Source organism: Staurois parvus, unplaced genomic scaffold (genome assembly GCF_062004578.1).
Source record: "Staurois parvus isolate SC_StPar_1 unplaced genomic scaffold, SC_StPar_1.0 ptg000294l, whole genome shotgun sequence".
NCBI classification, from domain to species: domain Eukaryota; kingdom Metazoa; phylum Chordata; class Amphibia; order Anura; family Ranidae; genus Staurois; species Staurois parvus.
This window is the reverse complement of record NW_028318090.1, coordinates 5,519,022-5,543,502: the sequence shown is the minus strand read 5'-3', so window position 1 is coordinate 5,543,502 and position 24,481 is coordinate 5,519,022. Positions and strand designations below refer to the sequence as shown.

Here is a 24,481-nt window from a genome sequence, read left to right as displayed (position 1 = left end):
ATGTATCTATTTGTTTCCGAATAAAAACATCTGTATCCTAAATGGAAACAAATAGATACAATGTTTCAACCGCTGTAAATGTGAAGGAACTGTCAGAGAACTGTCAGAAATAGCGGAGCTCTCTGCAGGGACACTTTTTGCGGGCTGTAGAAGGGATGAAAATCGGCCGATTTTTTTTACCATTGATGGTAACGTCGGCCGCTTGAACGACCGAATTTTCGTTTTTTAAAAGAAAAATCTTCCGTTTTTCTCCCCATCTATGGCCTGCATAAGTCAGACTTTGGGAAGTTGGCAACCTCGTGTAAGAGGAGGCAGACCGCACTCAGCGACTCAAATCAAAAACATCAACCCCGCCCCTGTCATGTGACATTTCTGAAAAGCGGAGAGGATCCGGCCTACACTTAGCCCCGCCCATTGACGTTTCTGAATAGAGAAACGAACTTGTCAGCACTCAGCCCCGCCCATTGACGATTCTGAATGGAGGGAACATGGACCGGCTTACACTCAGCCCCGCCCCTACTAATAACATCAGCCCCACCCCTTGTCATGTGACCTCTTTTCCCACACGTGCTTTATTTTAACTCCTTGCGGCGGAGGGGGGCGTGGCTTTTTGGTATTCAGCCGTCATTCCCAATTGGCCAGTCTGCTGGCAGCTGACCTCTACGCATCCAATCACCGTGTACCGAGGAAGGTCGCGTCCTTGGTTGCCGGGGTCACAAGATGGCGGGGCGCAGGATCTTCGGCAGGCTGCATCACCATCCCGATTTACCGGCCGCCCTGCTCCTCCCCCCGGAGCCCGCCGCCCCCCGCAGCTCCCTCTACCCGCCGGTGGTGGCCTCTATGACCGCCAAGAGTAAGGCGTCCAGGCGGCGTCGGATAGAAGGACACTACAGCCGGGTACACGCTCAGACCGACCTCGACAGCAAGCTGCAGCTGATCACCGGGCACCAGCGGATGAAGTACGTGGTGTACCCGCAGAGCTTCGCGCTCCACTCCGACCGCTGGTACCAGCACTTCACCAAGACCGCCTACAGGCCGGGACTCCCGGAGACCAGGAGAGGCCTGGAGGAGGACGAGCTGGGCCGGATCCGCTCTCTGCTCTGTGAGCGCCTCCTACATCACTACTACTACACCCGGAGAGGACGGAGCTTCCTGTACCGGGGACACCTCACCTCTGCCGCCCCCTTCATCACCGACCTCGCCAACCTCCTCACCGTCCACTGTAACAACCCCCACACCACACACGGGGAGCTGGGTAAGAGGGGATCTACTGATCACTACGGGGGGATCTACTGATCACTACGGGGGGGTCTACTGATCACTACGGGGGGGTCTACTGATCACTACGGGGGGGGGGGGTCTACTGATCACTACGGGGGGGGGGGGTCTACTGATCACTACGGGGGGGGGGTCTACTGATCACTACGGGGGGGGGGGTCTACTGATCACTACGGGGGGGGGGGGTCTACTGATCACTACGGGGGGGGGGGGGTCTACTGATCACTACGGGGGGGGTGTACTGATCACTACGGGGGGGGGGGTGTCTACTGATCACTACGGGGGGGGTGTACTGATCACTACGGGGGGGGGTCTACTGATCACTACGGGGGGGGTCTACTGATCACCCAGGGGGGGTGGTCTACTGATCACTACGGGGGGGTCTACTGATCACTACGGGGGGGGATCTACTGATCACTACGGGGGGATCTACTGATTGGGGAGGGGATATCTACTGACTGCAACGAGGCCATCTGCTGACCGCGTCGGGGGAAGGTGGTCATCTGCTGACCGCGTCGGGGGAAGGTGGTCATCTGCTGACCGCGTCGGGGGAAGGTGGTCATCTGCTGACCGCGTCGGGGGAAGGTGGTCATCTGCTGACCGCGTCGGGGGAAGGTGGTCATCTGCTGACCGCGTCGGGGGAAGGTGGTCATCTGCTGACCGCGTCGGGGGAAGGTGGTCATCTGCTGACCGCGTCGGGGGAAGGTGGTCATCTGCTGACCGCGCCGGGGGAGGGGCGAAATTGATTGCATCAAAGTCATTTATCGGCAGTTTTTATTTTTTTCTATCGCTGCCTATTTTCAGCCAATAATTTTCGACACTCGATATATATCGGTACAACTAACCACAACAATACTTACTAAATTAATTGCTTTCATTCAGTAAATTACTTGCTTATAGCAGTGAAATTCACTGTTATCAGCAATCATAATTTTGTTTTTTAAAACAACAAAAAAGTCCTGCTCACTTCCCAAGAGTCTTACTCTTGTCACAAAAAAAAATAGAATGTTTTCTTTTTTCGTACTGTGGCCAGTCAGCGTCTCTGATCACCACCACACCAGTTATATGATGATGCTGTACTGCACTGGTGACTGTCCGGGCATTTTTGGTATTTTCAGATATATACGTTGGTTTGTGCACTCTGACTATCCTACAGAATAAATAAATGCTGATTTGGGTTATTTTCACCAAAGAAATGTAGCAGAATACATTTTGGCCTGAATTTAAGAAGACCAATTTATTTATTTGCAAAAATTTTGTAATGGAAATGAAGAAAAAAATATATATTTTTTTATAAATGCTTGGTCTTTTTTTATTTATTTAGCAGAAAATAACCCAGTGGTGACTAAAGTGTTACTAAACCCAGGACCCGGCATTCACTATATCTGATCCCCCACAGTACACAGAACATGGAAATGCAATTATTTTAGTAAATATAAACTGCTAAATACCTTTTTCTCATCAGCAGTTAGAACAGTCTTGTGACTTCTATCAGTGTCCAGCAGAGCCCTGGTTACAGCTTGTAGGAGGGGTTTTCATCCTCTGACTGTCCTATGAGGCTGCAGAACCCCTGAACCTCTTGTTTGAACAGCACTGATTGGCCCTGTGCTGATCACACGCACCCTCCCAAGAAAAAAAAAAAAAAACTATCACTACACACCAAACAGCATGTGCAGCTTGCCCCCAAGGTTCTGTTCTATCAGCGGATGGATTGGGGACAGTTTGCCTTTGTGCAGGAGCACAGGGCAAAGGGTGCTTTTAATATAAAAAAAAATAAAAATTCATTAATTCTAAAAAATGTTTTTTTTTTTTCTAACAGTCACTTTAGGTTTTGTGTTTTTGTTTTCATCCCCTGTGACAGCAATAGGCCATGACAGGTACTCTCTAAGGAGAGATCTGAGGTCAATAAGACCCCAGATCTGTCCTCTGCCCTTAAAAGCATTCAGTCACACCAAGATCGGTGTGCTCAAACACTTTCAATTTTTTAAAACGGCACTGTTTACATCTGGGGAAATCGGAAGTGATGTATGCTCGTCGCTTTCTGTTTCCCATATCGTAGAGGCGGACAGAGCGGTTTCAGTCTTCGTCCACCTCTATGATCAGCCAATGAAAGTGCCGGCTGGTCGATCTGGGACAGCTTGCAGAAGGTGGCCTCCTGCTGCTAGTAAAAGTGATCCAGCAGCTAGTTAGCCTCTTGGATTGCTTTTTCAAGAGAGCCGCCCATCAGCTGTAAACTATTCTGCAGCAGGGCTAAATGTACAAAAAAAAAACCTCTTGTCCGGTGCCTGGAACTGCATGTCCTGGGCATGGGGCAATAGGAATTGCACATCCCTGTGACTGAAGGTGCACTTTAATCTGCAGTTTGTATGTGATTTTTGTCATTCTGTGTTTCCATAGACGTGAATCCGCAGGTCAATTTCTATTGGTTGCGTGGAGAAGTTAGGGTTCCTCGGGGCCACAGGAAAGGATGTATTGATCCTGTCCGCTTTCAGATTGATGATAGCCCACTAGTCCAGCTCAGAGTGCAGAAACCACTTCCAGAGGTAAGACCAAGCACTGGTATTTGGGGAGAGGGGTTCCTGGTTGACCTGTGAGTCTATGAAAATGCCTACATGTTGGGAAAGCTGCTGCCGGACACTGATACTGGTTCTGCCCAGGATATTAGATTAGATTCAGCTTTATTGTCATTGTGCAAAGTGCATGTACAGAGCCAATGAAATGCAGTCAGCATCCAGCCAGAAGTGCAGAAATGGCCCATTTACAGTAAATAACAATATAACAAATATTGGGGTATGGAATATACAGGAATACCATAATCATTGCAATGAGTAGTGTATTAATTGATGAAATATTCGGTAATGAAATGGTGAATAAAATATACAGTAATGCAATATTGTGTAATGATTAGTGTTCAATGATTTAACAACCACAGGGAAAAAATGATTTTTCAGTCTATTTGTACGGGCGCTGACAGATATATTTGTCAGGGGTGTCTGCCATCATGTCTTGCTGCCCATAGACATGAGATTGGGAGTTGGCTAGTGTCCTCATGTGTCTGGGTCATGTGGGAAGTTGTCCCTTTTGTACATTGAGTAATAGATAAATACACTCACCGACCACTTTATTAGGTACACCTTGCTAGTGCCAAGAAAAATCTCCCCCACACCATTACACCACAAACCAGCACCCTGAACCATTGATACAAGGCAGGATGGATCCATGCTTTCATGTTGTTTACACCAAATGTTGACCCTACCATCTAAATGTCGCAGCAACCAGTCTGCCCATTCTCCTCGGACATCAAGGTATTTTTGTCCACACAACTGCCACTCACTGGATATTTTCTCTTTTTTAGACCATTCCCTGTAAACCCTAGAGATGGTTGTGCATGAAATACCCAGCAGATCAGCAATTTTTGAAATACTCAGACCAGCCTGTCTGGCACCAACAACCATGCTACGTTCAAAGTCACTTAAATCCTCTTTCTTTATCATACGACACAGAGCAGGCTGTTCATGACTGTGGGTTATATGCCACCTATAGGTGAATGGAGACTGGCCGACCAGTCAGAGAGGAAGTACTCCCCTAAATAACCCCTCCTACACAGGAAGTACTTCAGTAAAGTGGATGGTCACTGAAAGTGTTGCATGTGTTCTAGGAGCATATCTGGTGGTCCAGAACAGTGCCATTAGAGAATCGGGGACTTGAATCAGATCCATTTGGAAAGCTGTTAGCCAAAATGGATGGTACCCAAGCCTCACTAGATAAAGAGAATCCTCATCGGGGTTTTGCCTGTAATGCTACCTTACAGCGCTGGACCCTGCATAATGGAACCCTGTGCAGTATAATACTAACAAAGGTGCTTTCCATCAGGGTGCTCTACAGGTCCAAGGCAGTGGCCCCACATTATGGGGACCGAGTCCTGGAAGGTCTGCATGACAAAGTCCGCTGTGATGGATGAAGGTTGGACTTCTGTTATGATTCAGGTCAGGCCATGCTGTGTGTGTCACTGAAGGAGTATTGGGATGCAGTTTTCTCCTCCAGTCCTCCAGCCACTAGAGGTCACGGGGCTGCTATCTATAGGCTACACTCGTGCAGTGGAGGCAGGCAGTAGATGGGTGGTAATTTTAGCTTGTGTTCCTATGTGGCTGGTGGTTTTAGGCTCCTGAGAGGTAGCAGAGAAACAGAGTAGTCTACCTGAATGATGGTGTGTATTTCCTTTGGGGGAGTTGCATGACCAGATAGGACGTGATTATACACTGTATTAGCCTGCATAATCCTGGGGGGGGGGGCTTGTACAACTGTTTTTTGATACACCCCTGCAGGGGGATCAGTGCGCTTAAAGGAGTTGAGTCTCCAGAGTAGCTTGCATTTAATCCGAAGGATCTTGCATTTTAGCTGCACTAAAGCAGCATGTATTACATTATTGCATGCATACCTGCGTAGTTTTGTGAACTGTATATTAAATAAACTACATTTGTACATGCATCCGCACATGGGTGCCTGGGCCGCCTCTGCACATGGGTGCCTGGGCCACCTCCGCACATGCATACGAACATAGACTGCATACCTACACTTGCATGAACTGCATAAATTGTATACTTACATGCATACTTGTGTGAGCTGGTTACTGGTATAATTTGCATACTTTCATGCCTATGTACCTGCATGCTTGCTTTCCTGTGCGATCGCATAACTGTAGACCAAGATGGCTATGGACATGAATCCCTGCGGGACTGCATAGTTGGGTGACAATTTTATTGCTGCCTGGAGGGCTCTAATCCAAGACAAGTGGGTCATTTCCACAAATTGTCTGAGGTACAGACTAGAATTTTGGATAAGAGAAGAGCTTTGTTGCAGGCACTCAAACACCTATTGTCTTGGGGAGATCATGGAGGTTGCAGTGGACGAAAGGTTTCAGGGGTTTTATTCAAACCTGTTCACAGTCCCAAAGCCAAATGGGGATGTAAGGTCCTTTTTGGACCTCAAAGGGGCCGAATCCGTTTCTAAATGTCTGGTCTTCCGTATGGAGTCGGTTTGGTCAGTATTGGCCCCTTTACAGGAAGGATATTTTTTGAGTGTCCATAAATATCAAGGATGCATACCTTCATGTTCCGATATGCATTCCTCACCAAAGATTTCTGAGCTTTACAGTAGGGGCTCAGCATTTCCAGTTCATAGCACTACCATTTGGGCTGGCCCAGCTCCAAGAGTTTTTCACAAAAATTCTTCCTCCGGTGTTGGGGCTGCTCAGAACTCGGGGTGTATCAGTCATGGGTTATCTAGACGATCTGTTGCTCAGAGGTCGGTCGATGCCAAGTCTGAAGCAGGATGTGGTCCTTTACGATGCAGATCCTGGAACAGCTGGGCTGGGTGCTCAAGTTCAAGAAGTTGGTCCTGTAGCCAGTATAGAGCCTGGAGTATTTGGGGATGGTCCTAGACACGGTTCAGGCAAAAAAGGTGTTTCTGCCTCCAGGAAAACATTGCGCCCTGAGGAACAAGGTTTGCAGTTTAAAAGCCAAGGGATATCCTTCAATTCACCTCTGTATGAGGTTGCTGGGAAAGATGGTGTCCTTGTTTGCTATTCCCTATGCCCAATTCCACTCCAGAATGCTGAAAAAGGAACATTCTGACTGTTTGGAATAAGAAGGTTCCAGCCCTGGATTACTGTATGTCCCTGTCTCTAGAGGTACTGCAAAGCCAGAATTGGTGGTAGATGACTCACAATTTGGAGAGAGGGAGATCCTTTCGGCCAGTGGTGTGGAAATTGGTAACCACTGATGCCAGCCTCTCAGGTTGGGGCTGTCCTGGAGGAGGCTACAGTTCAGGGAACGTGGCATCCATGGTAAAGGGTTCTACCCATCAATGTCCTGGAACTTTGGGCAGTGAGGCTGGCTCTAAGGTATTGGAAATCCAGGCTTCAGGGTTGGCCCGTAAGGATTCAGTTGGACAATGCCACAGCAGGGGCATAAATCAACCACCAGGGTGGTACTCATGGGTCTTGGGGCCCAGGAGGAGGGGAATTACATTCTGACATGGGCAGAGAGATATGTTCCAAGTTTGTCAGCAGTGTTCAGTCCTGGAGTGGAAAATTGGCAGGCGGATTATCTCAGTCACCAGTGGTTGATTCCAGGGGAATGGAATCTGCATCCCGAAGCTTTCAAGGGAATCTGCATCCCGAAGCTTTCAAGGGAATCTGTCAGCGATGGGGTTGCCCAGACGTAGATCGATTGGCATCCAGGTTCAACTGCAGGGTCGATCTTTTGTGTCCAGGGTGAGGGACCCTCGTGCGGCGGGGTAGATGCCTTAGTGTTTCCTTGGAGCCAGTTTCCACTGACTTATGCCTTTCCTCCGATTCAGCTGCTGCCACGTCTCTTATGTAGGATTCGGGAGGAGTCTATTCCTGTGATACTGATTGCCCCGACCTAGCCCAGGAGGGCCTGGTACACAGTGAAGATGACAGTAGACAGGCTGTGACGGCCAGACTTGCTGTTTCAAGGTCCTATATTGCACCCAGCTTTACGGTCACTAAATTTGATGGCATGGCTATTGAAACCCAGATCTTCAAGGATAGGGAAGTATTGGCTTCTGTCATCTCCATCATGTTGGAGGCTAGAAAGGTAGTCTCTAGGAACATTTATTACAGAACTTGGAAGGCTTACACTCCCTGGTATGAGGGCTGGAAATTGCACCCACGAAAGTATGTGATTGGTAGTATTCTGTTGTTTCTTCAAACATGGTTGGAGAAGAAATTGGCTGTTGGTACCATTAAGAGCCAGGTTTCATCATTAGCTGTTTTCCCAGAGGCCCATTGCATCTCACTCTTTGGTTCGCATTATTTTACAGGGCGTAATGCGTATTCCTCCTCCTGTCATATTACCTTTGTGTCCTTGGGACCTGAACTTGGTTTTGGAGGTTTTGCAAAAATCATCATTTGAACCTATTAGATTCCACTGGTTCTGTTGACTCATAAGGTTTTGTTTCTAGTGGCAATCACTTCTGCGAGAAGGGTGTCGGAGCTGGCAGCTCTTTCTTGCAGAGAACCATTTCTGGTTTTGCATCATAAGATGGTGTTGTGACCTCAACCAAAATATTTTTGTACGAAAACTGGTTTCAAGTTTTTATCTCAATCAGGACATCGTTCTGCCTTCATTCTTTCCTAGGCCTCGGTCAGCAAGAGAAAGATCTCTACGTACTTTGGATGTGATACACGCTGTAAGGGCCTTAAAGGTAACGACAAAGGTCAGATTCTCTGTTCGTGCTGCCAGAGGGGCCTAGGAAGGGGCAGGCGACATCCAAGACGAGTATTTCACATTGGATCTGCCAATTGATCATTCAAGCCTATGGTTTGAAAGGTAAAGTCCCACCCTTCCGGTTGAAGGAACACTCTACCAGGAGTGTGGGGGCATCTTGGGCAATCTGCAATCAGGCGTCATTGGCTCAGGTTTGCAAGGCCACTACATTGTCTTCAGTTCACACATTCACAAGGCTCTACCAGGTGGATCTCAGAGCTGCAGAGTATTCTGCCTTTGGCCGCAGTAGTTTATGGACAGCTGAGTAGATTCTGAGGAATTAGTCACGGTGGCTATCATGGTGTCTCCATCCCCTCAAATTTCTTTATTGCTTTGGGACATCCCAGATAGCCATGAATAGCCTGCTTTGTGTCCCGTGATGTACGATAAAGGGAACTGGATTTTTTCTACATAGTTACCTGTAAAATCCATTTGTAGGAGTACATAATGAGACACAGAGGTCCCTCCCCTCTTTCTGGAATTTCATTGCTTTCTACAAAAACTGAAGTACTTCCTGTGTAGAACGGATTATATAGGGGGAGGACTTCCTTTCTGGTTGGTCCGCCAGTGTCCATTCAACTATAGGTGGCATATACTCATGCAGGCTCCACCTCCGCAACATCTCCAAAATATGTTCGTTCCTAACCCCAGACACTACTAAACTACTTGTTCACTTTCTTATTATCTCACGTCTGGACTACTGCAACTCCCTTCTCACCGGCCTACCTCGTCGCAGACTATGCTCGCTTCAGTCTATCCTGAACTCAGCTGCCAGACTCGTCCACTTTACCAACCGCTCTGCTTCTGACACCCCCCCCCCCCCCCCTCCTGTCATTCCCTCCACTGGCTCCCGATTGCCCAACGCATTAAATTCAAACTACTAACACAGACATACAAAGCCATTCGTAACGCTGCCCCAAACTACCTCACCGACCTGATACTCAAATACCACCCTACCCGTAATCTTCGCTCCTCACAAGACCTCCTACTTTCTAGCTCCCTGGTCTCCACCTCCCACGCCCGACTGCAGGACTTCCCCACGACTTCCCCCATCCTCTGGAACTCACTACTCCATCAGACTGTCGCCTACCCTCCTCACCTTTAGGTGTACACCGAAAACCCATCTCTTCAGGGAAGCCTACCCCACCCTCACCTAACAGCCAATCTCCTCCTACCACTCCATCCCCCACAGCCACTTCCTCCTGTACCACTATCCCCTCCCTCCTAGATTGTAAGCTCGAAAGAGCAGGGCCCTTGACCCCCTCGTGTATTGTATTGTATTACTGTATTGTCTCATGTTCTGTCCCCCACTATAATGTACAGTGCTGAGCAAACCTTTTAGCGCTATATAAATACTGTATAATAATATAACCCACATAGTCATGAATAGCCTGCTCTGTGTCCTGTGATAAACTCCAAGAAATGGATTTTACAGCTAAGTATGTAGAAAAAAAATCCAGTTTTTTTTTTCCCCATTCTGATGCTCAGTTTGAATTTCTGCAAGCTGTCTTCATCACATCTAGATGCCTAAATGCATGGAGTTGCTGCCATGTGATTAGCTGATTAGCAGTTTGTATTACCAAGCGATTGAACAGGTATACCTAATGAAGTGGCCGATGATTGCATGTAAGCTGCTATTAATGGTTGTTATCTGAAAATGCTAAAATTGCATGTATATTGAAAGGGCACTTAAGCTATATCTCCAGTGGGTACAACAGACAATATTTAAAAGGAACTATACTTTATTTTTGTAAACATTTAACATGCATCAACTTGAATAGCATGATCTCCAGGTATTCTATCATTTAAGTCACCATTGTTTATATTATCCATTGATGTTCCTCTATATTACTTTTAAAACTGTGTTTGTCATATTTGTAAATGTTTACACAAAAATGTATAGTTGCTTTTAAACATGGTTATCATTGTCTGTTGTACCCACTGAAGATATAGTTAGTCCCTTTTCAATATACACTATATTGCCAAAAGTATTGGGACACCCCTCCAAATCATTGGATTCAGGTGTTCCAATCACCTCCATGCCCATAGGTGTATAAAGTCAGGCACCTAGGCATGCAGACTGTGTCTACAAACATTTGTGAAAGAATGGGTCGCTCTCAGGAGCTCAGTGAATTCAAGCATGGTACCGTGATAGGTTGCCACCTGTGCAATAAGTCCTCTTCGAAATTTCCTTGCTACTAAATATTCCACGGCCAACTGTTAGTGGCATTATAACAAAGTGGAAAAAACTGGGAACAACTGCAAATCAGCCACCAAGTGGTAGGTCACGTAAAATGACAGAGCGGGGTCAGTGCCTGCTGAAGTGCGCACAAGTCACTAACTGCCTGCAGAGTCAATAGCTAAGGAACTCCAAACTTAATGTAACCTTCAGATTAGCACAACAGTGCGTAGAGAGAGTTTCATGGAATGGGTTTCCATGGCCAAGCAGCTGCATCCAAGCCTTACATTACCAAGTACAATGCAAAGCGTCGGATGCAGTGGTGTAAAGCACGCTGCCACTGAGCTCTAGAGCAGTGGAGACGTGTTCTCCAGAGTGCTGAATCACACTTCTCTGGCAATCTGATGGACATGTCTGGGTTTGACAGTTGCCAGGAAAACGGTACTTGCCTGACTGCATTGTGCCCAGTGTAAAGTTTGGTGGAGGGGGATTATGGCGTGGGGTTGTTTTTCAGGGGTTGGGCTTGGCCCCTTAGTTCCAGTGAAGGGAACTCTTAAGGTGTCGGCATAACAAGACGTTTTGGACAACTTCATGCTCCCAACTTTGTGGGAATAGTTTGTAGATGACATGACTGCACACCAGTGCACAAAGCAAGGTCCATAAAGACATGAATGATCCATAAAGACACTGGCTTCCACTAACCCAATGTATAAAATTCAAAATACTAACCACAACATACAAAGCCATCCGCAACACTGCCCCTAGCTACATCACCAACCTCATCCGCAGATATTGTCCAAATCGCCCACTCCGCTCCTCCCAAGACATCTTGCTCTCTAGCTCCATCGTCACCTCCTTCCACACTTGCTTCCATGACGACTTCAGAGCCTCTCCATTCCTCTGGAACTCCCTACCCCAGTATGCTTGGTCAGCCCTGGAATGTCATTTACAATTTTTATAGATGCTATTAACTTGTGATTGTAAAGCTTTATTTATTTTTAATTAAAGTTAAAATAATAAACATGTCATACTTGCCTGCTCTGTGTAATGGTTTTGCACAGCGAAGCCCTGTTTCTCTTCTGGGGTCCCTCACTGGCACTCCTGGATCCTCTGTCCCTTGCCGAGTGCCCACCATAGGAAGCCGCTTCCTGTGGGGGGCACTTGTGTGTGCTTGATCCCAAGCCAGGCTGTTTGTGTCTGGCTCGGCCCTGTTTTGTGCTCACAGGATTTTACTGACAGCAGCAGCAATGGCTCCTATTGGTTCCAACCAAGTCTATGAGAGAGTGGAGAGAAGCTGCTGCAGATGTGCATGGTGCTGGATCGAGATTGGGCCCAGGTAAGTATTGGGGAGGGGGAGCTACTATTAAACACTTGCCTACCGGGCACTTGCACCCCCTTCCTGCCTAGGCCAATTTTCAGTTTCAGCGCTGTCACACTTTGACAATTGTGCGGTCATGCAACACTGTACCCATATGAAATTTCTATAATTTTCTTTGAGACAGAGCTTTCTTTCCTGTTTTTTGATTTTTTTTTTTTTTTGATACACAAACCAAAAACAACTGAATTTAAAAAAAAAAAAAAATGTTTTCTTCGTTTCTGTTATGAAATGTTCACTGATGTGCGCTAGTGAGGCAGCAGTGATGGGCACTGATAGGCTGCACTGATAAGGAAGCACTGGTATGTGGCACTGATGGGCATTGTGAGGCATAACTGGTGGGCATTCACAGACATCACTGATGGGCACTGAAAGGCAGTACTCCTATGTCACTGATAGGCGGCACTGATTTGCAGCACTGACTGGCATTGATAGGTGGCACTGATAGTTGGCACTGAAAGGCAGCTCACATGGACACTGATATGTGGCATTAATGTGCACTCATGGGCGCTGACAGGTGGCACTGATGGGGCTACACTGATCATCAGGGTAGATGTCCCCTCTGAGGAATGCAGATTACCGGCTCTCCTCTCCTTTTGAGCTGTCAGCGTTACAGCTCGTGAGGAGAAAAATGCTGATAACCATCATTTCTTTATTTACATGCGATCAGCTGTGATTGGACACAGATAATCATATGACAGAGCCGACGTCATCTGCTGTTTCCGCTGATCTGTGATCCGCTGTGTCCGAGGGACACAACGCACCAACGATCGCTGCGCTGCATGCTCCTGGGGGGGCGTGCACGCATGGTTAGAGAGGGAGGACGTCATATGGCATCCTCCTAGAACAAGAGAACCGCCTTGCACCATTTCCTTATAAGGTGGGCAGAAGGCGATTATAAGGTTTGTTTACCTTCATGCAGAGAATTCATTACAGTGAAGAAAAAAACTTTTACCTTTTTACAATCACTTTACATTACTCCTAAAGTGCTATAATGGCTCAATTGCACCAGAGAGGACTGGATGACCTGAGATCTTGTCGTTGCTTAGTAGTGTTTAACCTTTTGGGCTTTGACAAGAGATCTAGATAGATATATAGATAGATGATAGATTACTTTTTTTTTTTATAAAAAAAAAAATCGTACTGCAGGAAGATTAAAGCTGAGATCCAGGTTTGGATTTTATTGCATAGTTACAGTCATCCAGATTGGATTCATAGAAGTATGCATAATGCAATACCTTTGGGATCCCTGTGGAAGTGGAGAGTCACTGTAGTTTCTGCTACTACAGTGATCCTCGGTGTCTTGTGCTAATCTGTTGCTTTGTAACAATGGGGTCACTTGCTTGGCATGGGCACCATTCACTGAACACTTGTGTTTTTTTTTTTTTTGTTTCAATGAATGCAAAGCGTTCTCTGATTGATTGGAAGAAGTGGAAATCATGAAATGCCCATCCCCCGTCTCCACCTCATTCAATCAGATAACACTTTGCATTTATTAAGAGGAGATGCAAGGTGATCTCTATATCCACAGTGGGCCAACAGTTATGCCACATACTTACTGTACTGACATTGCTCCAAGGTGGATCATTGTAACTATGCAATGAAACTTGTGTAGAATTTATGATGTGTAGGTTGGACTGTGGAAATTCAATGAGTACCTTAAAAAGGGCTGCTTGTGACTAGACTGGATGTTTTACTGAAATTATCACATATATAGAGAGAAATTCTAGTAAATACTATAGTTTGAAGATGCAACTTAATATGAGAGACTGTTTATTGTCAATGGATATGACCCAAAAGCTGGAAAGCTCCTTTAACGTTCTCTTATATTCTTAGGTGCAATAATTTTAGAACTGTTTACATAATGCGCTTATTGAATAGTTTTTCTTTTTCTGTTTATTTTCAGTTTGTTCCTCTGGATCATGTTATACCTGAAGAGGTTCCATTCATCCCTTATGAGCCGAGCAGATTACCTCTCTTTAGAAGACAGTATGAGAACAATATATTCATTGGTAAATTCCTTTTGTAGTCAGTACAATATAAGTGTGCATATTTAATACAGTGGATATAAAAAGTCTACACACCCCTGTTAATGTCAGATTTCTGTGATGTAAAAAAATGAGACCAAGAAAAATAATTTCAGAACTTTTTTCACCTTGTAAAGTGACCTATGAACTGTACAACTCAATTGGAAAACAAACAAATCTTTTAGGCGGGGGGGGGGGGGGGGACACATAAAATAACTAAAACAATGTGGACTATTGTGCTCACCCCCTCTTCTAACTGGGGAAGTATCTGTGTTCAGAATTAAGCAATCACATTCAAAATCATGTTAAATAGGAGTCAGTACATATCTGCCATCATTTAAAGTGCCTCTGATTAACCCCAAATAAAGTTCAGCTATTCTAGAATGTCTTTCCTGACATTTTCTTAGTCACATTCTACAGCAAAAGCCATGGTCCTCACAGAGCATCCAAAGCAGCAGATGGATCTCATTGTTAAAAGGTATCAGTCAGGAGAAGGGTACAAAAGAATTTCCAAGGCATTATATATATCATGGAACACAGTGAAGACCGTCATCAAGTGGAGAAAATATGGTGCAAGAGTGACATTACCAAGAACTGGACGTCCCTCCAAAATTGATGAAAAGATGAGAAGAAAACTGGTCTGGGAGGTTGCCAAGAGGCCTACAGCAACAATAAAAGGAGCTGCAGGAATATCTGGCAAGTTCTGGCTGTGTGGTACATGTGACAACAATCTCCCGTATTCTTCATATGTCTGGGCTATGGGGTAGAGTGGCAAGACGTAAGCCTTTTCTTACAAAGAAAAACATCCAAGCCCGGGTAAATTTTGCAAAAATGCATCTGAAGTCTCCCAAAAGCATGTGGAAAAATGTGTTCCGGTCTGAAGAAACCAAGGTTGAACTTTTTGGCCATAATTGCAAAAGTTATGTTTGGTGCAAAAACAACACTGCACATCACCAAAAGAACACTATACCCGCAGTGAAGCATGGTGGTGGCAGAATCATGCTTTGGGCTGTTTTTCTTCAGCTGGAACTGGGGCCTTAGTCAAGGTAGAGGAAGTTATGAACAGTTCCAAATACCAGTCAATATTGGCACAAAACCTTCAGGCTTCTGCTAGAAAGCTGAACATGAAGAGGAACTTCATCTTTCAGCATGACAACGACCCAAAGCATACATCCAAATCAACAAAGGAATGGCTTCACCAGAAGATGAAAGCTTTGGAATGGCCCAGCCAGAGCCCAGACCTGAATCCGATGGGAAATCTGTGGGGTGATGTGAAGAGGGCTGTGCACAGGAGATGACCTCTCAATCTGACAGATTTGGAGTGTTTTTGCCAGGAAGAGTGGGCAAATATTGCCTAGTCAAGATGTGCCATGCCGATAGACTCATCCCCAAAATGACTGAGTGCTGGAATCAAATCAAAAGGTGCTTCAACAAAGTATTAGTTTAAGGGTGTGCACACTTATGCAACCGTATTATTTTAGTTTTTTACTTTTCCTTCCCTCCACCTAAAAGATTTCAGTTTGTTGATCAGCTGAGTTGTACAGTCTATAGGTCACATTAAAAGTGGAAAAAGTTCTGAAATGATTTATCTTTGTCTTATATTTTTTTTACATCACAGAAACCTGACATTTTAACAGATGTGTGTAGACTTTTTTTTTTATATCCACTGAACCTGTGGGAACGTTGGGGAACCTGACAATCACCGTAGTAGTCGGCGCTGCTACACTGATTGCCGCAAACCTTTGCAGCTTGTGCCTAGCAGCGTCCACTCTGCACACTGATCACAGGGGGTTGCTTGCTGAGCACTGCTGCCATTCACAGAAAGCCTTGTATTTTTTTTCAGTGAAGGTGTTTTCTGACTGGACAAGGTGGGGAGCATCACCACCTGTCCTTTCCACCTCATCTAATCAGACAATGCCCTGTATTCATAAAAAAAAAAAGAATACAAGGTGTTCTATAAATGGCAGCAAGGCTAATACAGTACCCCTTCATGGTGAGTGTACAGAGGGATAGCCGCCCACACAGAATCTGAATAAGACTGGAAGATTGTGACTATCACTTTAATAGCACTACTACAGCGATTGTCCACTTCCTCAACAGTCCTTCAAGTGCCAGATATGGATACTTGCGTTTGTGCTAAGCTGAACCAATGCAAGTGTGCAATACACACATGTAGTTTAAGCTTTAACCACTTGGACACTAGAGCAAATTTTTACTTTTTTTTTTTTTTTTAATGTTTATTTTTTGCATTAGTAAAAATTGCATTTTTGGCTTAATTTACTTATCTCCAGAACATTATATAATATCTGAAAGCAGAGGACCTGTAGAATAAAACCTTTTGAATTTTAGTGCTACAGGCGTAATAAATATATAATAGTTTAACTGTTATTGGCCTAATATAATTGGAGCACCTAATAAAAAAGTCCCACTCCTATTTTATTTTCTTTTATACGCATTATATGAATGCGGTGCAAGGTTTTACACTTTCCACCCACACAATGTCTATTTTGTAGAATAAAAAGGTTTTTTCAATATTTTTGTTTTTTTTTGGTCTCACAATATTTGTGCAACTGTTTTTTTTTTTTTCTTTTTTTGTTTTTTTGTGTTCAGTACATTTTTATTGGAGTTTTAAAGCATAGTTAGTCCCCAATTTTTGCTAAAATATAAAAGATTGGGTTGCGTTGAGTAAATAAATACCAAACATGGCAATTCTTTATCAACACCCATGATATCGTGAAAAACTTTGATACCTAGAAATCTCCATAGGTGAAGCTTTCAAAAGCCTTTAAGCTCATCGGTTTAGGGTTAACTGTTAGAATTATTGCTCTCACTCCAATGTTCATGGAATTACCTCACATGTGTGGTGCGATTGTGGTTTACATACATGTGCACACCCTGGGCTCACATTTGCGGTCGTGTAGAGGACAGCAAGGGTTCTAGTAAACCTTTTTTTTTTTAATTTTTTTAACACATTATTTTATTTTAACGTTCTATATTTTTTTTTTTCTAGTAGACCTCTGTCTCCCCTACCCTTTAAAGCATGTACCAGGGGGAGGGGGCGGCGCCTGGCGGGGGCTCACTTTCACTTTACTGCTGGGAGCCAATGGGAAGCACACAAGCTGATGGCTGCTACAGCCATCAGCATGTACTTAACCCTTCACTCTCTGGAGGTATATAGCATGCCTAAAGAACTGAACTGATTAAACAAATCTTTGGCCAGGAGCTAGAAGAAAAGGTGGTACCGCATGTAGATGTGACTCATAGTAGAAATGATCACTTATACAAAGAAACTGATTGCTTACTGTGGAATAGTAAGCAAATTTTTATTACACGGTGGTGCTGCCGCCAGCTGTAATTGCAGGTGTGTGACCGCATGCCATATAACTTGAACAAAGGTAGTTTAGGACTGTCAAAGCCGCAATGTTTTGCATCTGATTTGTCCTGATAATGAATCTTGGCCTAATCACAGTTTACACTTTTCACATAGGTGCCAAACTAAACAGTCCATGTAGCTTTGGCCATACACAGTTTCACCTGGTGCCGGAGAAGTTTCAGAGAAATCGGATGGAGAAGTTAAATCTTGCAGACCAGATTGAAGTGTTTCTACGTGCCAATGCTATAGCAAGTCTTTTTGCTTGGACTGGAGCACAAGCTATGTATCAAGGTAACACTACTTTAAATACCCTTTCTTGGCCTGTGTTTTGTCCTTGTTGAATTTGCACGCCATGTGAATATATCGACATACAGTATGTTCATAAAGTATTAAGACCACCTTCACTTTTTTTTCAATTTTGGAATGTTGCTGCCTAATTCTACAGTTGTTTAAATTCATTTTTTTTCCGCAATGTACATTCAGTACCTCCATAATGACAAAGTGAAAACAGAATTTTAGAAATGTCTTAATTTTATTAATGAACAAACTGAAATATCACATGTGCCTTAAGTATTCAGACCCTTTACCCAGTACTTTGTTGAAGCACTTTGGCAGCAAGACATAAGCTTTGCACACCTGGTTTGGGGGATTTTCTGCCATCTTCTTTGCAAATCCTCTCAAGCTCAGTCAGGTTGGATGGGGAACATCGGTGAACAGCCATTTTCAGGTCTCTTTAGATATGTTCAAGTCAGGACTCTTGCTGGGCTACTCTAGGAAATTGACAGAATTGTCCCTAGTGGCCTGTACATATGATAAGAAAATCGTATGAAAATTTCTGTCCAAGGAATGATCGGTCAATTATCTTATCGTTGGTATAGTGCTGAGGGTTTGAGTGCTATGGAACAGGTTTTCATTGAGGATATCTATGTACTTTGCTCCATTCAACTTTCCCTCAACTCTGACCAATCCCTGCTGCTAAAAAAAAAACACCCCCTCAGTATGATGCTGCCACCACCATGCTTCACTGTTGGGATGATATTGGGCAGGTTATGAGTGGTGCCTGGGTTCCTTCAGACATAACGTTTTAGAATTGAGGCCAAATAGTTCCATCTTGGTTTTATCAGACCATAGACTTGTTCCTCTGTCTGAGAGTCATTCAGGTGCTTTTTTACAAACTCCAACTGGGCTTTCATGTGTTTTGCACTAAGGAGAGGCTACCATCTATCCTCTCTGCCATAAAGCCCAGATTGGTGAAGGGCTGCAATGATGGTTGTCCTGGAACTTTGTCCCATCTCCACACAGGATCCCTGGAGCTCAGTCAGTGAACATCAGGTTCTTGGTCACCTCTCTTACTAAAGCACTTCTCCCCTGATTGCTCAGTTTGGTCAGGTGACTAGCTCTTGAAAGAGGATGTGCTTAACTTGTTCTATGTGAGTATTATGGAGGCCACTGTGCTTTTCAGAACCTTCAATGCTGCAGAATTTTCTGTAGCCTTCCCCAGATAGGATTATTGCAAGACACCGGTCTCTGAGCTGTGCAATCAATTCCTTTTTGACCTCACGACTTTTTTGCTCTGATACAGCATGTGTAATAATTGCGCACAATTTAGACAGAGTTGTACGTGACAACCATCTTGTTAAGGTCTCAGCATTTTTTTTTCATGAGCAGTGTTCCTACTCTGTAACTAGCTGTAACTTTTAACAAACTTCAAAAGAACCTCCTTATCTTAACTAAAACACAAATGGGCACATTGACCAGACCTGGCCAGGGCTGTAAACAGCTAATTAGTCTTGGCAGGATGTCTGTTTCCACGAACCATGAAAAACACTTTTCTCTGCCCTATCGTAAAACAATAGTAAGTCAAGCCGTCACACATGACATGTAAGGCCATTTAAAGCTCTAGGAATGCAGAGCGTGCCATAAAAATTCTATTCCACAATGTTACAATTCATAGAATTCAACAGGAACAGGACACATTAATATTGGGTATATATTTGAATGGGGAATATCATACGGAACAAATCAAGGTCATACATGACTATGTTAGCACATTCAAAAGGAGAGAAAGCAGTCTCTTCCTTCCTGAATAACAAAGTAATAATTCTGAATATTAATCTGCCAGTTGCTAGACTACCACCTACACATATTGGAAGTTATTAATATTCATGTAAAACTGTATTTGGCAATTGGTCATAAACGTAGTGGCCTCCCAGCACCCATCCCTTATAGTGGATTATTGGTCAGTTGATCTCTGTCCACACCCCCTTTATATCACCGAAAAAGGACTGACAGAACTTGTTAAGTTGAAGCTCTCGTATACCATCAACCACGGAACACCCAAGAAGAACCATGGCAATGTTTTGCTTGAACAACCTGCTAAAACCAAGGACTTTGCAAGTATTCTGCCTTCTTAACTCCTTTCTTTTATGTCTCTGTTGCTTTATTGTTCTCTTTTCTTTTTAACATCCGTTTCTGTAAATATTTTAATTACACCATTTGACCTTTTCATTAATAAACCCTATTTTGAAAAGTGTTAAATTTATCTTTAAGGCGTTTAATACAAACTATAGAATTCCTGTCTCTTGAACAGTGCTACTGTATATAATAATCCTCTGAATATACCTGTTGTGGTGACAATGTGTTACAGATGTTTATTCACATCTGTTCTTGCTAACATTGTGAAGGGTTGATAGTCCCAAAGCTGTCTGGTGGCAGTTTGGAGTGTGAAGGATTAATTGCGTAGTTAACCTAATCCAGTGACAATCGCTCTCAGGCTGCTGGCACCTAAATTGTGGTCCTGCGAGCTGGAAACTTTGCTGGGTACAGTTGAGAGTGACATTGTTGCGCAAGTCTCAGTGTGGCGTGAAATTAGCTGGTCCTTTGTCATGAATTGGTGAGAAGTGCAGGGGTCGTGCACCGCGTTCATCACAGTAAGCATTGTCAGCTGCGAGGCATTTTATGGAGAGGTGTGTGCCTTTCCAAATCATGTCCAATCAATTTATTTTACCACTGGTGGACTTCAGTCAAGATGTAGAAACATCTTCGCAACGATCAAGAGAAATGTGAGGCACCTGAGGTAAATTTCAAGTGTTTTTGCACTTATGCCAATGTGATATTTCAGTTTTCCCTTTTTCATACAATTGCAAACCTTTCTAAAATTCTGTTTTCACTTTGTCATTATGGGGTACTGAGTGTAGAATAATGAGAAAAAAAATAAGTTAAACTAGTATCAGGCTGCAACTTAACACTGAAAAAAGTTAAGGGAGTCTGAATACTTTATGAATGTGCTGTATGAACAACATCCCTAATGATAATTGGGCAATGACAGGTACTTTTTATTTGAGAGATCAGGGGTCTGTTACACCCCTGATTCCTTCTCTGCACTCCAAGGCAGCCAATCAAAGTGAACTGAAACACAAGTGATGAAATCCTTGTTGCCTTCATCTTCATTTGTCACAGAGGAGAAAGAAGAATGGATGTTCCTCCTACTTCTCTGTGGGCTTCCAGTCTGACTGTTTGCAGCAGTCCCAGGCCTTCTGGTGGAACAGGTGAGCCTGGCAATGGCAGCTCCCTTCCAGGCCTTGTAAACTGATCATGTGGCTGTAGAGCTGCTCAGATCACTTTTTCCTGATAGCTGATCACAGGATCTCTACGTATGCTGGATGGGAAGTGGTCAAAAGTGTTTGGTTTTTTTGTTTTTGTTTTTTTGTTTTTTGTTTTTTTTTGTTTTTTAGCATAGCCGTCTGAGACCTGCTAAAAAGCTTTGTAAATACCTTGTAAATGTTTGCTGTAAGCACTGCTCTTCTACAAGCTGAAGTCTGTGTGTACAGCGCACTAATGTTTCAGTGCAGATGACTACAAAGGGATTTGCATGGCCCAATGTCTCAATGATGATCTCTAGAACCAGGGGTGAGCATGTTGCTTCCTAACATTAATTGTACTTTTTTACTTGAAGTGAAAACTATTCTTTGATGCTTTAGTCTAAGCTGTGCTGTTTTTGTTTTGCAGGTTTTTGGAGTCAGGCAGATGTGACACGGCCATTTGTCTCTCAAGCTGTTATTTCCGATGGGAAGTATTTTTCATTTTTTTGCTACCAGCTCAATACAGTAGCTCTGGCAGTGGACTCTGATAAGGATCCCAACCGCAAGAACATTTGTTGGGGAACGCAGAGTGCTCCTTTATTTGAGGCTGTGGAAGAAGGGGATGTTAAAGGGTTCAATGACGACGTTTTTAGGCAGCTTGTTGACTTCTTTCTGAACCGTCCAGAATAGCACGTCGGCTTTGCAGGAAGTTATATAATATGTATATATTTAGGGAACTCTGAATGCACTTAAAAAAATTTTGTTCAAATAAAGTGTCAGCAGCTTTGTTTCTAAAAGAAGTGTTGTGTATTTGTGTGTTTTTTTTTTTTTTTTTTTTTTTGGTTTTTTTCCCCCAAAGGATCCCCATACCCACACAATCTAATCATATTGTGACATTCAGTGGGGTTGGTTTGCAAACAGCTGTGCTCTTTTGCAGTTCCCCAGAACTTGGTAAATGAGTTGAAGCTTCACTTTGTAAAGAATAAAACTTTGGTGTACCCCATATCCTGCAATGTTGGCACTTCATTGCTCCCCAGCTGTTGTAGGCATTTGACTACTCTGGGTGAGTAAACTAATATATGGCACCCATTTCATGCAGCATGCTGCTGTTCTTTTAGCCAACTTTGCATCATGCAGTGTATGTATGTACATTCTCTGGCCACTTTATTAGGTACTCCTGTATAATTGCTTGGTAACAAATTTCTAATCAGCCAATCACATGGCAGAAACTAAATGCATTTAGGTATGTAGACGTGAAGATGACTTGCTGAAGTTCAAAGCAAGCATACGAATGGGGGGGGGAAAAGGGGATTTAAGTGACTCTGAGCATGGCATGGTTATTGGTGCCAGACGGGCTGGTCTGAGTATTTAAAAAAAAAAAAAAAAAAAAACATCTACTGCGATTTTACACACAACCATCTCTAGGGTTTACAGAGAATGGTCATGAAAAGAGAATATCCAAAGCGTGGCAGTTGTGTGGATGAAAATGCCTTGTTTATGTCAGAGGAGAATAGGCAGACTGGTCCAAGATGATACAAAGGGAACAGTAACTCGTCAATATGGACCAAAATCTCTGAGGAACATTTCCTGTTGAATCTATGCCATGAAGAATTAAGGCAGTTCTGAAGACAAAAGGGGGTCCAACACGGTACTAGCAAGGTGTACTTAATGATGTGTATGTATATGTACATAAACCCCCCCCCCCCCCCCCAAGTCAGCTAAACTGGGATATTGATCTGGTCAGTTAAGTAGCAGAGGGGGTTGTTAATCAATTTTTTCAGCTGCTTTGGTGTTAATGAAATTAACAGGTGCACTAGATTGACAACAATGAGACGACCCCCAAAACAGGAATGGTTTTACAGGTGGAGGCCCTGGCCCTAACATTTGGCTAGGGTTAGTGTCACTACTGGTAGCATGAGGCGATACCTGGACCCTACACCTACAGAGATTGCACAGGCAGTCCGACTGCTCCAGGATGGCACATCAATACGTGCCATTGCCAGCAGGTTTGCTGTGTCTCCCAGCACAGTCTCAAGAGCAAGGAGGAGATTCTAGGAGAGCTGGACAGGGGTGTAGAAGGTCCATAACCCATCAGCAGGACTGGTATCTGCTCCTTTGGGCAAGGAGGAACAGATGAGCACTGCCAGAGCTCTACAAAATAATCTCCAGCAGGGCACTGGTGTGAATGTCTGACCAAACTATCAGAAACAGACTTCATGAGGGTGGCCTGAGGGCACAACGTCTAGTGGGCCCTGTGCTCACTGCCTACCATAGAGCTTGATTGGCATTTGCCATTGAATACCGGAATTGGCAGGTCTGCCACTTGCACCCTGTGCTTTTTACAGATGAGAGCAGGTTCACCCTGAGCATGTGACAGATGTATAAGGGTCTGGAGAAGCTGTGGAGAACATTATGCTGCGTGTAATATTCTGCATGACTGTTGGTGGTGGGTCAATGATGGTCTGGGGAGGCATATCCATGGAGGGACGCACAGACCTCTAGACGCTAGACAATGGCACCCTAGCTGCCATTAGGTATCAGGATGAAATCCTTGGACCCATTATCAGACCCCACGCTGGTGCAGTAGGTCCTGTGTTCCTCCTGATGCACAACAATGCCCAGCCTCATGTGGCAGGAGTATGCAGGCAGTTCCTGGAGAATGAAGGCATTGATACCACTGAATAGCCCCCACGCTCGCCTGACCTAAATCTAATAGAACAACTCTGGGATATCCTGTTTCGGTTGATCCGACGCTGCCAGGTTGCACCTCAGACTGTCCAGGAGCTCAGTGATGCCCTGGTCCAGATCTGGGAGGAAATCTGTCATCTCATTAGGAGCATGCCCTAACATTGTCAGACATGGATACAAGCACGTGGGGGCCATACAAACTACGGCGTAGCATTTTGAGTTGCTGCAATGACATTTCAGCAAAATGGACTAGCCTGCTGCACCATTTTTTTTCACTTTGATTTTTGGGGTGTCTTTGAATTCAGTCTTCTGTAGGTTGATCATTTAAATTTCCATCAAACAATGGGGCATCCTTACCTTCCTAACACATTACCCAGTCCTTATCAGTATAGGTATCCAGCATGATATTTTTCCCCTTTGAGATCTAATGTGTCTTCAATGTGTTCCTTTAATTTTTTGAGCAGTGTGTGTAAAATATATATATAGAATATATATTTTTAAAGCTTAAAAATCCATTAACGTGAAAATGTTACAATGTACTACAAAATACACTCTGAGCTGTATATTGTGTGCACGGTGCTGTGTTCTGCTATTATCAGATGTCATGTACACTATCAGTGGTTTTCAATTACTGGGCTACCTCTGACCTGGCTGAGGCTTCCTGTCTCTCCTGTTAGTGCAGAATTAG

At 44.2% G+C, this 24,481-nt stretch overlaps 1 protein-coding gene across 1 annotated transcript; it reads left to right on the top strand.

Annotated features, from left to right (window-relative positions):
- Positions 1-683: 683 nt before the first annotated feature.
- MRPS30 (mitochondrial ribosomal protein S30) lies at positions 684-21,905 on the top strand. Its single transcript, XM_089682703.1, has 5 exons — positions 684-1,255; positions 3,676-3,821; positions 14,031-14,136; positions 17,639-17,815; positions 21,533-21,905. The coding sequence occupies exons 1-5, from the start codon at positions 721-723 to the stop codon at positions 21,793-21,795; spliced, it is 1,227 nt and encodes a 408-aa protein (XP_089538829.1). The 5' UTR covers positions 684-720; the 3' UTR covers positions 21,796-21,905.
- Positions 21,906-24,481: the final 2,576 nt, after the last annotated feature.